The sequence below is a fragment of the Leuciscus leuciscus genome, assembly GCF_965113295.1.
Source record: "Leuciscus leuciscus genome assembly, chromosome: 9".
Taxonomy (NCBI): domain Eukaryota; kingdom Metazoa; phylum Chordata; class Actinopteri; order Cypriniformes; family Leuciscidae; genus Leuciscus; species Leuciscus leuciscus.
In genome coordinates this window covers 36,982,671-36,999,863 of record NC_138733.1, presented here as the reverse complement: position 1 = coordinate 36,999,863, position 17,193 = coordinate 36,982,671, and the positions used below count along the sequence as shown (strand labels likewise).

The 17,193-nt window shown below is 36.9% G+C and overlaps 2 protein-coding genes and 1 long non-coding RNA gene across 3 annotated transcripts in view; 2 read left to right on the top strand and 1 right to left on the bottom strand.

Moving 5' to 3' along the window:
- LOC309506814 overlaps positions 1 to 17,193 on the bottom strand; it is a 360,589-nt gene that overhangs the window by 319,595 nt on the left and 23,801 nt on the right. The window lies entirely within an intron of this gene.
- On the top strand, positions 199 to 8,777 carry ankrd49 (ankyrin repeat domain 49). The gene is made up of 3 exons (XM_082180745.1): positions 199 to 323; positions 801 to 1,012; positions 7,725 to 8,777. The coding sequence occupies exons 2-3, from the start codon at positions 803 to 805 to the stop codon at positions 8,175 to 8,177; spliced, it is 663 nt and encodes a 220-aa protein (XP_082036871.1). The 5' UTR covers positions 199 to 323; positions 801 to 802; the 3' UTR covers positions 8,178 to 8,777.
- On the top strand, positions 8,926 to 16,350 carry LOC309506740 (alpha-(1,3)-fucosyltransferase 4-like). Its single transcript, XM_082180683.1, has one exon. The coding sequence runs from the start codon at positions 10,360 to 10,362 to the stop codon at positions 11,497 to 11,499; it is 1,140 nt and encodes a 379-aa protein (XP_082036809.1). The 5' UTR covers positions 8,926 to 10,359; the 3' UTR covers positions 11,500 to 16,350.

Below are 17,193 nucleotides of genomic sequence, written 5' to 3'. Positions count from 1 at the left end.
ATATTTCAGAATGCACAGAAACAGTTAAGGGTGTATGATATTCTTCTAAAATATTTAAGAAATACAGAGTTTATTAGAAGGATTTTTTTTTTTTTTTTAATTTATTTATTCCTTTCGTTTATCGGGGCTTCACACTCCCTCCCACTAGGTGGCGGAAATGCACCTTAAACTGGTTTGCCAACCGCCATAAAGAAGAAGAAGAAGAAGAAGAAGAAGAAGAAGAAGAAGAAATATTAGCCTTTGAGGAAAAGCAAAGATTATAGAATAACACAGTAATTTTGGTAATAGAATGGTGTGCTTAACGTGAACACAGCTGGCCATCGGTGAGTTTTGTGGAAAATATATGTCATTCGATGAAAAGCTAGTTTAAATAAGAGTAAATAGTTTAAAGAGACAGTAACATCGATATAAAGCGTTCTGTCAGCCACTAAATAAGAAACGTTACTGTGGTGGCAGTGGCACCATGATACAATTATGGTATCGAATGTTAAATCATGGTAAACCAATGTACGTCTAAAGTCCTTATTCGAATTAATTATTTTTCTAGCAATATCATAAACATGAAATAAACATCTGAACGATTTAAACAATGTTTATAAGCACCAAATGTTTGTCTGTAATTATTGATAAACGTGGGAACCCTATATTTACTAAGTTAATGAAAAACGTTTTGTTTGTTTGATCATTTTTGTCAATCAGGCTGTTTACTTCTCTTTCTGCCATGCTTTAAAAGGGTCCATATGATGTTACTTTTTGGGTGTCACATCTCATATCTCATATCTCACATCTCTCTCACTCAGTGATGGAGTTTCCAGAAGGCTTTAACCAGCTTGACCTGCTGGAGTCTCATGGCCACATGATTCCAGTGGGGACAAAGAGCGGCTGGGTGGAAGAGGAGGAAGGAGATGAGGAGGATGAAACCTGCCACACTGAGGAATGGTATCAGCAGCAGGAGCTTAAATTACAAGACACTCCAACTGAACTGATATTATGGGCCGCTGAGAAGAATAGAGTAAGTGACCTTTATCTCGTGCAGAGGTTTTCAATCCTGAAATTGTGTAAATTTGAATTATTTGCAAGTGTAATCTAACTAAATTGAATTTTAGGTGGTAGTTTAAATAGTTCTGAATTTGATTTTTTTTTAAACGAATATTGAACATTTGAAATTTAACAAATTGAAATGTTTTAATGGCTGAATTTTATAGACATGTATTTTCAAACAGCTAGTTTTTTTGTTCTGAATTCTTATACTGCAAATATTCAGTTTAAAAAAATACAGATTCAAGTTTTCAAGATGAAGAAATTCGGAACTTCAAATTCAGTTTTCTAAAATTCAATCTCAAAAATTCAAATAAAAACAAAACAGATCTTACAGAAAGTAGGTCACAGGTCATCCACAGGGAAGAGTAAAGGATCTCAGATAAGTCGAACAGAGCATTTTGGCTGCACTGCAGTAGTTTTCTGCCGCAAAAGCGGTGGTGGTTCAAGATAATCAGTGTATCTTTCGTTCAGTCGTTTTTTAATTTAATATTAAGAGTAGAAAAATGAGAAAACAGCTTGAGTATTAGATTTCTAATATTCTAGTAATAATAGTCCGCTACAGCAGTTGCACGGAGCTTACAAAACTTAACTATTGCAACTATAGGCTATTTCATTTTCTCATCAAACAACTAGACTAACGAATGGCTCGGTACAACAGAAGAGCCTAGACAGGGCTTTCGCTCTGTGTAGACCAGCAGTTGGTCGGAATTTGCTATAACCTATAGCCTATTTTCCGGACTGTATAGGCTAAGTCACGTTTTATCATGAAACACGCTGTGATTTATTCCAAAGTGACTCAGGCATATATAATGCATTTAAAGTTAAATAATCTAAATGTTGACTTTCAAAATTAGGCGCGCCAAGAAGGCTGATCTGATCTCATTTTTGGTGAGAAAAAGTACAAATTCTCTCATTTTTGGTGAGTAGTAACTATTTAAACTACCACCTAAAATTCTATTTAGTTAGATTACACCTGCAAATAATTCAAATTTACACAATTCAAATTCAAATCATTTTGTCATATTATAAGCACCATAGGTTTTGAAACTTTGCAGTGCACACATATATAAATACAACAAGAAGACACCATACATTAAAAAAGTATAAAATATATTTTTTAAAAAATTCTTTTATATTTTATAAAAGAATAAAATATAAAGAAGTATAAAGACACAGATATGTTTAATCAGAATAAACATATTTACAGTATTGTAAATAATATGAATAAATAGGGATGAATTTACAAAGATATTGCACTAAACAGTGGGAGTATTGCACTTCATATACCTTGGGAGACATTTAACTGTTTGAGAGGGAAATGTGTTTGTGAGAAGAAACTGTTCCTGGCTGTACTAACATCAGAGCTCGATTGCTCGATCCCCATTAGATTAACAGTGTTGTGTATTATGTAAACTTTATCATGTAAATTAAATTTCGAAATTCTCTGTATAATAACAAGCTTTCGTCATTTTTCGCACTCCGAGGCCGTTTTAACTCCTACGGTGGCCGTATTATTCCAAGATTAACATGGCTTCCAGTTCGACTTCGTCCATGAGTGTTCCTTCAAGTGATGAGGTTACTTTTACAAATATTCTTTCGCTTACTATTACAAATCTTTTACTTCCTTGGCGACTCTGTTACATGTCCTCGAGAATAGGCTTGATCCTCCATCTTCAACAGGTTTTCAAATCTGCCGGCACTGCAGTCACGAGTAATCTCCCCTCGTATTCGTCACTGCGCCACTGAGTGTAAAAGCGCAAAAGGCAAAGCTTGAATTTCCAGGCATGTCCCACTTTGGCTAATGTATTTTCAAGATGGAGGCGCAACATGGCTGCCGCCATTCGAGCGACTCGCTCATATGTATTCTCAATGCAGATTCTACGCTTACGAGAATACTTGATTAGTTGGTGGAAGTAATTACACATGAGTGAGCACATATCATTTTGCTGAGAATCAACTTAAAAAATTACACAATGTAGCCTTAAAATGTGCAAAATTTTCGGACCACCCTACAGGGGCAAAGGTCAAGTCAAGTCAAGTCAAGTCAAGTCAAGTCAAGTATATTTGTATAGCGCTTTTCACAATACAGATTGTATCAAAGCAGCTTCACAGTATTAAATTAAAATAATACAACAAGGTTTGTTTCTAGTGGAATTTATTGATTGATAAAATTAAATTAAATATCCCCAAAATATCCCCAACTGAGCAAGCCAAAGGTCTACCCAACATAGTGTTACAAAATCCTGTGGGAAACACTGATCATTTTATGAACTTTACACCGACATAGTACGACAAAGTCAGTAAAGCTGTTGCGCTGTATTAAAAAGCCCTTGGACAAAATATTCGGTTGTTAAGTCGTGACGTAACCAATACTCTTTCCGGGTCCAAAGTCCAGGTCCTCTCTACCTACCTACCGCTTTCGCTGGTGTTTTGGTTATTATTGAGTGTTTTTACAATGCCGCAGTGCTGTGTCTCGTGTCCCGAGCTAACTCACTTCAACCTCGTAAATCTTCTTTTTCATTGAGGACTCTACCCTTAATTATGCCACCTGAGTGATGAGCTACACTAACCACTCTGTTGGTGTTAAAGGAATTTAAACCCTTTTTGACCGCCAAGGGTGCCTCACTAAGAAGGACGTGATCGTAAATAAATTTACAGGTTCCACCGTTGTTATTTCTGGACCGCTTGGGACCCAAAACGTCACGCGTGACGTCAGACTTAACAATCGGATATTTGGGCTCAGTTCCGAATGTTTACTATGTCTGGCTCCGCCTCCGCTTTTAACCATGCAATGTGCATGGTTCACAGCTTTGGAGTGCTGAAAAGTGTGGGGCTCAAAAATAAGTGTCATTTGGAACTCATTTATAGAGTTATTTTTATTAAAAATATATGTAAATGATGAATAAACCCTTCAGTGCCCTCTGAAGGCATCATTTTAGTTTGACACGCAGGGATTGTGTGTATGTGTGTATGTGCAAGTGAGAAAGAGCACTGTAAAAAATTTCGAACCCTCCCAAATCAAAAAATTCAAGTGACCGATAACATCTAAATTTTTCAATTGGCCCAAGTGAAATTCTTGTTGCAATAGTCTGTTAACATTGGCTCAATGAGAAATAATACGTCAGACTAATTGAAAAATTTAGATGTTATCGGTCACTTGAAATTTTTGACTTGGGGATGTAATTTTTTTTTTTACAGTGAGTGTCTGGTGCTCATACTACAGTGATATAAATTATTTAATGAATAATGCCTATATATTTTTCTACTCTTTAATCCAATATATCAAAATGTTTAAGGTACAGGAGGACAACATGAGTTATGCAGAGAAGACTCAAGAAGGTTTTTGTCCAATTCTATGTCATAAAGTAGGATAATGATGAGATGTGCATGCTGTGGATTCAAATGTGTTAGCCTTTATTCCCAAACAAACACATTCAAAAATGAGTAAGCATTTGTATAGGCCTCATGTCTGATGCAACATTTGCTATAATTTATAAATAACTTTTTTGAATGCACTGGTGCTCATCACTGAATACAGCTGAATATCACCATCACGGATCTCTTGCTATAATACTATACAACAATACAATCACAAACTGATTGGTTATTTCAAAGGTCTTTACAGACTACAACAACAAAATAACCAAAATACCACAATGGCACTGACCAAGCAAATAAATCTAGTAAACAAAAGGATAAAAACTACAAATTATTTCTACGTTTTTTGCCACAAAATTGTGTTTTATTATGTATTATGCATTTATTAGTTATTATGGAAAAGCAAATCTTTTTCTTGTGCTCTCTCACTCACTCAAACGCACACACACTTGTTCTATTTTTCATGTTTTTGGTTACAATTCCATTGTTCTTCATTCTTGTCTTTTCAAAATACGAGTAGACGAGTAGTTTGCAGTTCTGTCTTTATTGAACATTAGGCTTACACTCCAGTTGTATTGAAGCGTATATTCAATTTGAAATGTAAAATGCAAAATGCCAATGTATTTAAATTAAAAATTTTCCATACCAAATGTGGAACGTTTGGAGCAAAATTATCATTTTAATTCAATTATATAATTTAAATTAGTTATTTCCTACGCTAGTTTTAACATGTTTTATAAGTTGCAAAATAAAAATGAAAATGTATTACAGAAATTATTAGATATGTTTAACATGCGTTGTTCAAGCAAAAAATTGTAGCAAAATGATCTGTATTTACCCTCACAGTTAAGACACTTGCAATTACACTTTCATTAAATGTCCCTCAATGAATGTAGCAAAATTCAATGTGGAATTGAAAATGCAATCCGCCCTGTCAATCAATGCATCAAGGCAGGGTCAGGTGTGAGTGTAAGGTGTATGAAACAGAAAGTTCAGCATCACATCCTGAAGCTCAACACACAGTCGTCTTCATTAAAAGTAGTGACACTAAATGATCTTACCAGTGATGATGCCGCTCTCTCTCCAATTGCGGTCTTTGATCTTGAAATTGTCTGATGAATGATATATAAAATGAAGCTCATATCTTGCTTTCTTTGAGTGAACTCTGTTAAATTTACATATGGCGTGGGAAGATTAGATTTATATTAGTTTTGCGGAGACACGGTTATGTTGCCCACCAGTGTAAATGGAACAGATAGCTATCCCATCATTTAAAACGCATGAATGACCAAGTGTACATAGGCCCATTGGAAATTTGTTCTACAAAGTCTAATATAAACCTGAAAAAAAAGGCACGTCATGACAAAAAGGTTGCCGACCCCTGATTTAGAGTTAGCAATGAAATTTTGTTCTATTAGAGAAGTCACAGACAATTTTGCGACAGGTAGTATTCCATTACGGCCCTTCTCGTTAATTTCTGTTGTATCCGCAAACCTTGATTTACTGTTGTACAACTCATTGACATCAAGGCGATAAAGTGATTGTTTTATGAGGTACACGTGATCCAAGTTGACTGTTGCGTTTTCTCCAATGGTAGAGTGGCAGAGGTCGGTATCCCCTTATTTAAGATTTCTGTTGCATACACCGCACAAAAATCCTTGTCAAAATTTAAAACAAAAACTATACCTTTTACAGTTTTTCTCGATTGCTTAAACACTTTTCTTGAAATTATGCCTTTTCTCAAAACTCTAAACACAAATCCCCATACTTCCTATTTTCAGGTCAAAATTAAGCTCTCCACTCAAAACCATTCAATATTCAACTAATTTTGCCCTCAGAAATGACACGCAAAGCCCTCAAAAACACACACCCTACAACATAGTGTTAAACACTAGTGAGATCAATTCAAAACACTTACAAAAACCTCCTTTTGGCAATCAGGAATCATTTTACTGCTCAATGTCTTTTACAGTATTCAACATAAATAGAGGGGTGTAGATGCAGTGAAATTCAACAGTAAGTTTTAAGAAAAGTTTGTTTTTATTACACTACTGTAAAGAGATAGTCTGGCTATCACCAGACCAAGCTCAGTCTTTTAAGATTGAACATTAGTCTGGGGAGTCTGCTATGTATTTTCTACTGCACAAGAGGCGTGATCAACGGGCATAGTTCAAATGACTCTGTACGCAATTGGATAGTCCTTCAATCAATCAGACCAACGATCCGGGTGACGTACTTTGCAGAGCGATGCGAAAACTCCAGGCAGGAAATGTGTAACCAAACGTGTTGATCAGCGGTTTGCAGAAGCAGCAATGGAAGCAAGTGATTTTTGCAGGTTATGCAAAAAAAAAAAAAAAAAGAAACGTAAAAGTTTTAAAGACGTACATTTATTTTTTATTTTTTTTGTGCTAAAAATAAGCCATTGAGCATTGTCGAGAGGTTAAAAGGAATTGGACAGAGCCGTAACGGCTCTGGATTAGGATTGGATTAAACCCGCCAATAGCGCGCCAGGTGGATAAGCCAGTTTGTGATTGGTTCCCACAAATTTGTAAAGGAAGCAGCAGAGATTAATGTACAGGTTTTGTACGAAATCAAATCGCCGGCAGATCAAGCAGGGTTTACCCAGTCTAGTAAAGAGATCTTGCAGTAGATGAAAAGCATTAGAAAATAAAAGTTGGAAATACCAAAGAATTAAACATGAACTTGTAATTGCAATTACAAGTATACTGTCAGTTACAGTACAGTACAGTACAGACAAATCAGCAACCTTGGCATAATTGCATTGCAGTACTGATAATGACCATATTTTCCCTACTAGAACAGTTTCTTAATCTTCTGGCAACAGACTTTCTCTCCCTCCTCTAGGCAGTCATCTCTCAGTTCTGCAAAGATACTAAATGTTCTTGGCTACAAATTAGCTTGACAATTACAAGTTTGAAGGTGTACAAGATGTGCTGCAGAATTTGCTGTACATAGAATAGTGAAAGTTCTCTCATCTAAAGAACTGGTAATTATACTGTATGTGTAAGTAATACATAAAACCTGTAGATGAAGGTGCTTTTTTTATGTGTTAAAAGCACATAAACTTCTTTATGTAATAAACAAGCAAAACAATTATAAAAAATTGTATTTTAATGTAAACTTAATAAAATATTATTGTATTGGTTGCTTGTATTGGTTACCTGAAAACTGGTCTATAATACCAATAGCATTACCTTTCAGCATTCACCTCAATGGCAGTTGCTCGTTGACAGATGAAATTAAGTATTGATGCATTTTCCTTTCTTTCTTTCTTTCTTTCGTAGTTAGCAACAGTAGAACGTCTCCTCACATTGGATCCAACACTCGCTAATTGTCATGATAGTGATGGTTACACCCCTCTACACCGTGCTGCCTATGGTGGCCATTATTCCGTGGTCTCTGCTCTTTTGAATGCTGGAGCAAATCTTCATGCGAGAACGACCGATGGTTGGATGCCGCTACACAGTGCCTGTCGCTGGGGTCACGCCGCTGTAGCTTCTTGTCTTTTGCAATGGGGGGCAGAGGTCAATGCCATGACAAGGGGCCGACTCACACCACTACAACTGGTGGCGGGAAATGCTGCAGCTGGAAAGACGATTGAACTATTGCTTTCACAACGCACCCTACGGGCAGGACTGAAAAACAGTGCCGGAGAGACCGCTTATGACATCGCACATCGCACAAGTGAACATCACAGACTGTTTGAGATGGCAGAGCCCTGTAATAACATATATTGACACATGTGTGCACTACATATATTGACACGTGCTTTACATATAATGACACGTGCGCAAATCTTTAATTACTGACATAAATCTTAAAAATGTGTCTTATGAATTGTTGAAATGATGCTGTGTTCTATGGAAAATAGAGGAGTTTGACTTTTAAAAAGACTCACGATCGTAATGCATTAGCATGCAGGTAATAAGATGTTCACAACAGTTTAATTCTAATCACTGAACATTTTTAACATGTCAAGGTTTTTTGTTGTCTGTGAATGATGTGATTATGCATTTGCAGGGAGAAGCAGTACCATGTCAACCAAACATTGTGTATGTGCACAACAGTTATCTCAATTACTGTCTTAAAAATGCTTTCAATGCATATAATTTTTAACTTAAACCATTTCATGTATATGTGGAGGTACTGCACGTAATTTAGACACTGTAATTGGTCACCATTTTAATTACTTTTGCCATTCATTTTATTTGTCTTGCAACGTGACAAATTAATGTTTAAAATACAAATATTCTGTGTAGTCTGTCAAAGAATACAATTGTTCAATATCCTCTGGAATCTTTAGGCAGCACCCATAAAAGCTTTTACGAGAAAGTGAAGTGTGTGTTTGCCTTTAAGGTGTGTGAGATCCTGAGTCCTGTTACAGTTCACCAAGCTGTTTTGCTCTCTTGTCCACACATTTAGTGGCACTATACAAAAATTACAATGAAACAGTATACAATTGTTGTTTTAATACTTGCAATGTCAAACTTAAATACTATTAGAAATAGCACAAGTTGACCAAAGTGTTTTACAGCAATGAATGCAAACCTACAAAAAATAAGAATACACACTGGAATAAATACATTAAAATATACAAAAATAGGTGGACAGCCACAACTATGCACACAGCAAAAACTGTTTAATTAACTCTCCTGGGAGTTTATTTGGCTCCACACTCAAGAGTGTTAAAGTGTTAAAATACGAGCGTTAAATGAACACTGAAGCAGTGTTAAAGTTAATGAGATTATGATTAATTGAGTGATGATTGACCATTATTGAAGACACCTGATGTTAACAAGCAGAATCACTGAAGGAGAAAATCAAAAAAATGTAAGCCACCAGGTAATCATTGTTTGCTTCAGTTGGGCTCTTGACCCTTAAACTATTACTTTAGAAGTTGATTGGCTGCTGTAACTGATTTATAACAACCAGATGAACAAAGAGAAAAAGTGATGAAGAGATGTTGGTTATTTTGTGACATAATCAGAATTTTACCTAAATCACTGAACTCATTCAGAGAGTTAGGTTTACCTTGTGATTACAACAGACTTATAATTCTAAGCACATGATTTTTAGCATTTTCAATATAATCAAAAATATTTCTTAACAGCTGTTCTGATCAAAAGATTTTGAGAAAGTTTTTTTTTTTTTTTTTTTTTTTTTAAGGAACACAGACATCAATAATCAGCCTGTGAATCTCAACAATGGTGGCAATAATAAAGCATGTTGCAGTGTATTCTGGGTATCACCAATCAAAACCATCAAAACTCATAAAAGGCTCCCATGATGCGTTGTGGTATGAATAAATGATGATCTGAATTATCTTAGTAATTTCTTTTTCCTAATTGAATATTCTGTTTGTCACCATTGTTGAGATTTATACACTGATTCCTGATATATACGTATGCCAAAACAAAATATGTATTTTTAATCAGAACTACTTTTAAGAATGCCTTTGGAAAAATTTTAATCTTATGATCTGGAATTACATTAATATATATTTTAAACTTCCTATATACTCGTGAGGAGATGTTAAAGTAGGTGAATTTGTTTTGCTTTCAAGCTAAACTCGTGGCTCCATGGATGTAGACAAATACCCCTTTGAGATGTGACCCGGTTTTGACCCCGCTGCCACGTCGAGCACCTGTAATATAAACAGTAAAGGCGAATTCAGAGTAAAGTACACACACTAACTCTCCATAAGGAAGTTGCAAACTCACTCTGAGCTTCATAACGAGGAATACCTGGATCCTACAATACAAGAAAAACATTGCAACATTCAGAAATATTTTGCTAAACCGGTTAAACAAGTTGGATTGATAAAAGAACGCAATTAACCTCTGATGATCAGAGGAGTCAATTGTGCTGAACGGGTGGAGGACAGATAGTGTAATTTATATAGGCTATATAGCCTACTATATGGACACCCACTCCAGACGGGGACAGACGACAAATCATACAGATATACCTGCAAAGGTGAGCAGTGCCTACCGACAGAAACAATGTCGCGTTGTGTTTATAGTTCCGAGGCCATATTGGTGGATTTTCGCTCTGGCTGTGTGGTATGCGGTAGTATTATTCGTTTTAAGTCTAACGAATTTCCACCTGTCGCAGTTAAACGCCTCCACGCACGGTCGGTTGCGAGCCGAGAAATCCAATGTGACGCTCCTGATCTGGTGGAGGCCCTTCGGTAACCGGGATCCCCTTCCCGACTGTGCTGTGCATTATGGTATCCAGGATTGTACCCTAACCACGAACAGAAGCGCATACACCCGCGCTGATGCCGTTATCATACACCACCGCGAACTGATGCGCAAATGGAGCCTCCCCAGCGTTCCGCGGCCTCCGCGCCAGAAGTGGATCTGGATGAACTTTGAATCTCCGAGTCACTCCGGCTCTTTGATTGGACTAGATGGGGTGTTTAACCTTACCATGTCATACCGTCGAGGCTCGGACGTGTTTCTCCCGTATGGGTACCTGCAGCCCCGGAGGGGAGACAGAGAGACTCCACGGGTGAGTGCGCGGCACAGGCGTGGAATCGTCGCGTGGATAGTTAGCAACTGGAATGAGCAACACGAAAGGGTGCGATTTTATCGGAATCTCCGGCGATATATACATGTGGATGTTTTTGGACGTGGTGCGCGTGATTTGATATCTGATAGCGTAGTGCGCACCGTATCCCGGTATAAATTCTACCTGGCATTCGAGAACTCTTTGCACACAGATTACATCACGGAGAAACTGTGGAGAAACGCTCTCTTATCAGGGGCAGTGCCAGTGGTTTTGGGACCGCCACGGGAGAATTATGAACTGTTTCTTCCTGCTGATGCCTTCATACACGTTAAAGATTTCAGTGGCCCACGGGCTCTTGCCGCGTACCTGAAACACCTGGACCGAAACCACTCCCTCTATCAGCGTTACCTGAACTGGAAGCGTCACTACAGCGTGCATGTGACGTCATTCTGGGCGGAGCATTACTGTATGGCTTGTAGAGCTGTCCAAGTCAGCAGACACCAGTACAAATCAGTGTCTGATATTGCTCTTTGGTTCGAGTCTTGATGTCCCCAGTGTGTGTGTGTGTGTGTGTGTGTGTGTGTGTGTGTGTGTGTGTGTGTGTGTGTGTCAGTATAATCACAGACATCTACTCTTTCAATGTTACCTCTAACACTGTCACAATGTCATATGTTGCAGGTTTGGGAATTGTAATTTTTCTGTTATTATGGATTATGTATGTTTGTTCATTCAGCAATCTTGAATACAATAATTAACCTATTCTCGTGCCCATTGTACTCACCCTTTGTTCTCTCCACTGTGGGATTACAAATTTAGGAATATGTTTAAGATCTGCTGATCCTACATCTTTACATCCCACATATATGTAAAGACATCATATAAAGACATCAGTGAATCTATTTTGTGATGACTATAAAACCACAACCATCATCACCTGGTCTCATTTCAACTTAGCTTTCTTTGTTGCTGCAAATGTGTTAAACAAACACACTGTCACAGCAGCCAAAAAAGACAAAAGGTATGATAAGAGTTAAGAGCCTAACTAATGGAAACACTAATCACTGTTATGGTGACTTCAAATGAAACACATTAGAGTTAAACCTCTGTTAATTCTCAATAAAAACTTTTGTGGACGTCTGACATAAATAAAGTCAGTCTGGTTAGTAATAAGTGAAGCTGGTAATGCTGTTTGTGGAGTTGATTAATCCTCCTCTGCTGAGATCTTCACAGATTTAATGTCTTCTTTTCTCTTCAGTTGATTTCAGTTGTAGTTCTTGTGTCTCCTTTTCTGTTCTATTCTTTCCTTCAGTGATTCTGCTAGCAGTCTTATTAAGGCTGAGATGACTCCATATTTAATATACACAGATTTTGTGGCTCAGATAAGGTCCAGTTCTGGTTTATTTCTTTGCTCTTGGCTGACATGTGGCATTGCTATGGCCTGCTTGTGGCCCAGATCTGGCAAACAGGAGTGAGCCACCCAAGGGCCGTCATTCCACACTGCCAGACGTGGGCCGTATCTGGGCGTCAAAATGTTGCTATGTGGGTAATTTGATGGCGCCAAAAAGAATGAAATAATGAATTGGTACAAAAACAATGTTTTTGAGGAAGTTGATGATGCAGGTCAAAAGTGTGTCTCTACCAGATGGGTCTGTCATCTCAAAGAAACTACCAATGGTATTGTGCTCAAAGCATGACTCATAGCTAGAGGTTTGGAAGAGCTAAATATTCACAAGCTGCAGAAAGATTCCCCAACCTCTGCTTCCTACTCTCTTAGGCTATTATTAGCGTAATCTGTTCAAATAAGTCTGTCAAATCTGCTTTCTTACAGGGCATGCAGAGAAATCTATGTCTGGCCCCCTCCTGAAGCAGGAAAGGAAAATATTATATGGAAACTAAACAAGTGTTTATGGCTTTGCAGATGCATTGGTACAACAAAGTGAAAGAAATCATGCTGAGCACAGGTGGTAGAATGTGTCAAGATCCAGCAGTATTTTATTGGTTGGATGAACAGTGTAAGATTACTGTACTCTCATGTCATTTTCCTTGGGCAGGCTCACAAAACTTCTCAACAGATGTGATCCCCATACTAAAGTCTGTGTTCCATGTTGAATATGAGGAACATTTCTGCTATGTGTGAATTGACTTTGGTACTATTAATGGCGTATAGTTCATATACATCAGCATAGTTACAATGAAAATCTACATCCTATTTAAGAGATGCCTGATTATGATTTCACTTTTACTTTAGTTAGTGTGTAATGTTGCTGTTTGAGCAAAAACAACATCTGCAAAGTTACAACGCTCAAATTCAATGCAAAGGGAGATATTTTATTTTACAGAAATTCAGATCTCTCCTATATCATCTTTTGCAAAAACACATAAAACACTTCAGTTTAATATTTACTCTCCTTATCAGTTATTGACTTCGCATAACTTTTTTCTATGAACTTTCACTAATATTTCAGTGAAATTAACTTCTTTCGTTTAATAAATCTGACTGTTACATTTGACAGTATATAACTGTTTTTCTTTGATTTTACGGTAATCTACTGGGAGCTGGGTCGCCAGTAAATTGTTGTTTTTCTATAGTTTTATGCCGTAAATTAATTTACAGTTGATTACTGTTAAATGACCCTTCATTTAATTTATTATTTAACACGTTTAACCCTTTTAACCCCACTGCAAAATCTTCAGTTTTAAATGAACACTTGTGTGTCCACACTACAGAGTGCTGGAGTAACACTGAAGCAGGGTTGAAGTTAATGATATAATTCAGTGATTAATTAACTGATGATTGAGCATTAGTGATTTTAGCTTTTTTACCATAGCAAATGTATTTTAAAGACACAGCTATCGCAGCTAAAGAAAAAACTATTGTTTAAAAGTCAAGGGTCAAGAGCTCAACTAAAGCAAACACTGATCATGAACAATATCATGGTATCATCAAATGAAAATAAAATAACATCTAAACCTCTGTCACCTTTTAATAATAACCTCTTTAGACGCCTGACAGAAATAAAGTCAGTCTGGTTAGTAATAAGTGAAGCTGGTAATGCTGTATCTTCCTCTGCTTAGATCTTTAGAGATTTAATGTTTTTTATCTTCAGTTGATTTAATCTTTTTTTCTGTTCTTCTTGTTCCTCTTTCCTTCAGTGATTCTGCTTGTTAACAGCAGGTGTTCATCAGTGTCTGAATTATTCACAGTATTTTCCTGTAGTAGGCTACTTTCTCGAAAACGACAAATATTTCCCAGAATGCATTTTTTCTATGGTATATTGCTGTTTTAATGGAAAAAAAATTGACAGCAATTTTTTACAGTGTTCGCACAAAAGCTTCTCCTGATGAACGTAGCCATATGCATTCCCATTTTGTCAAGACAATCTGTTGTTTATGGATCACAACTTGTAAGTATGTCTTATTATTTGTAGTTGTGCTTTCTATTAACAGTTCCAATTATAAGCTTTATGTAGTTGCTATGATGTAAATGAAGGGCCTCCGCTAGCCTCTTAACTAACATTACAGTATTGATGTGGTGTTAACTTGAGCTTTTGCAAGCTCTTGCAAAGACTGATCACTGCCCCACCACCGATCCATGATTTTGTGATTGATTACTGTTTGTATTAACATACTTTTCCGACAAATATGATAAAATGGTGGATAACATCGTATCTACAGTATAAGAAAAAAACATACCACTCTGAAACGTCGTGTGAAATCCATGCTTGCAAAGTCTGTGCTTGAAATCTGTTCAGCACAATCCTCTTGTTCGTTCACATTGTCAGTGTCTGAATCAAGCTCGAAATGGTTTGAAATTGTATCATCATTAATATTTACATTTGAGGCGGGACATTTCCCGAACATGCGCTAAGCACTGCCAATCATTTCCTAGGAGAGACTTCTTGTGATGCATTCAGACTCAACCAGACTGGGGAGACAGGAGCCGCAATAATGTAAAGTATGTGAAGAAGAATGTGTTTTTTGAACAATCAAGCATGAAAATATATTCTAGTACACCCCAAAGCCAAAATCAAGACTTCGTAAAAGGGCATAATCGGACCCCTTTAATGACACTGAAAAAGAGCAGCTTTGGTCAAAAATAGGACAGATTCCGTGGGTTGCAAAACAAACCAGACATTATGTTTGATGCAAGCAGCTTAGCATCAAATATAAAAGATGCTACAGTCCAGTCTATTCACGAGACAAATACGGTCAAGCTTAAATCTAAAAAAGTGACTCTCAGGTTTCAGCGTTTGGGAAACAGTATTGCTCTGAATTTTATCGTTTGCGGTGATGCTTGGAATTCTCCCTGATGGGGGAACACAAGGGGGAACATTGATTGGTCTCATGGGAGGAGAAGGGAAGTTTTATCCTCTCTGTTGGTAATAAGAGAATTAGATGTATGGTGAGGAGTACTCTGGCAGGGGAAACTCTGGCCCTGTCAGATAGACAATGCTATTTTTCTGGCTACCCTCTTTTCTGAGCTCACAAATAGAAATGCTGAGCTGAATGCTCCTCCGTTGGTCTGTGTGACGGATAACCACTTTGATTCCCTTAAGTCAACAAAACAGGTCACTGAGAAACAACTTCAACTGGAAGTAAGCAGCATAAATGACCTCATACAGAGTAAAAAGATAAAGAACATACTCTGGTTGGACACATAAACTCAACTCCGCTGACTGTCTTACCAAAAATGGAGCGTCTGCTCTGGTGTTATTGAAAGCACTTAGTGAAGGACTGTGGAAAGTACATTTGAAAAGACTGAACACTTTCAACTGCATATGCAACAACTGATTTGTTGTGGTAACTGTGGCCTTTGTTATAAATGGATTCTTTAATATATAACATTTTTATTAATATTTTATTTGTTTTTTGTTTTTTGTTTAGGGAGATTGTTATTTCCCTTCTACACTATTCACTTCGGGCTTCCGGGTGTGAAAAGGATAACGCATGCGCTGGGTTCTGTTTTGTGTGGGTGTTGGTAATGGTGGATCTGTGACACCTTGCTGTGCACCATATAACGTGTGTTATCTACATGTAAACTTTGTGTTTATTTGAAGTATCACACTGAACTAAGAACAGTACCGACATGTCCGACACGCTGAAAACTGTCTGCCGAGGGTTTCATAAGGGTGGAAAAATGTTTTTTTCCTAAAATGTTGTCTTTTTGCTAAAAAGTATAACAGATAAAGCATACCGGAAATATAACCACATGATTTCCACATGATTCCAAAGAATGCTTTTACCATCACCTAATACATTAACCCATTTGTTGAGAAAATACAAAATCTTTTATTGTATTTTTTCGGTGTACTCTTTTAGAGCACTTTATTATAGCTGACAGTGTGCAAGGACGAGGCTGTTAATCTAGGATTCAAGGCCAGGAAATTTTATATTGCTGAATATCACTGTCCTTGAAAAGTTGTTTTTGCGAAGTACATTCAGAATATTCTGAATAATATTCACCTGACATAAAAGAAAAATATTTGTATTATTGATAAGCAAATATATTTAAGCTGTATTTGAGAATACAATCAATGCATTTTCCCTCAAATAACACAGATCTGTTATCTTTGTTTCATTTACAATTATAATTAGACTGTGGATTATACACAACTGACATAATGCAGCAAATTCTGAAGACTGCATTTTCTTCTTTTGTTTGCAGTTTGGCAAATAAAGAGGCAAAAACATCCACTTGACCAAATAATGTGGAACGCCCATGCATAAACCCAAGGAGTGATGTGTAATTATGGTCAAGGGTGGGAGCCCATTGAATTCTGGGACAGCTAAAAATGGCCACTGAGAGAAAAATAGTGATACATGTTTAGTTTGTCTGGGATCGCCTTGTGTTATTTGACAGTAAAACGTGTCAGTCTTTATGTTAGTGTTTATGTTATTATTGATGTTATTTTTTTAATAGCATTCCCTTTTATTGAGCATATTTCAAAGACTAATATCGTTTTTCTTGCTTTGCTGTAATTAATCATTTGTTGTAAGAGAAGTTTTTCATGGGCCAGAGTTTTGAGATAAGGTATTTCAGGTGGTTGCTTACTTAAGTTCAGACATTCCAAGTTTGTACAAAATGTCCCCACAAAGATGGCAATATCCGAAATCTTTGTCCTTGTGTCCTTTGTTTGGTCCCCATGAGGAAAACAGCTTATTAAATCAATCAAGAGATTTTTTTTGAAAATGTAAAAATTAAGAAGGTTTTCTGTGATTGTTTAGAGGAATAGGGTAAGT

What these genes read in the sequence shown, in the direction of transcription:
- ankrd49 (XM_082180745.1), top strand. Translation starts at nt 803, where the DNA reads ATGGAGTTTCCAGAAGGCTTTAACCAGCTTGACCTGCTGGAGTCTCAT. An exon ending in GGGCCGCTGAGAAGAATAGA is followed by an intron (nt 1,013 to 7,724) that starts GTAAGTGACCTT and finishes TTTCTTTCGTAG; the next exon opens with TTAGCAACAGTAGAACGTCT.
- LOC309506740 (XM_082180683.1), top strand. Translation starts at nt 10,360, where the DNA reads ATGGACACCCACTCCAGACGGGGACAGACGACAAATCATACAGATATA.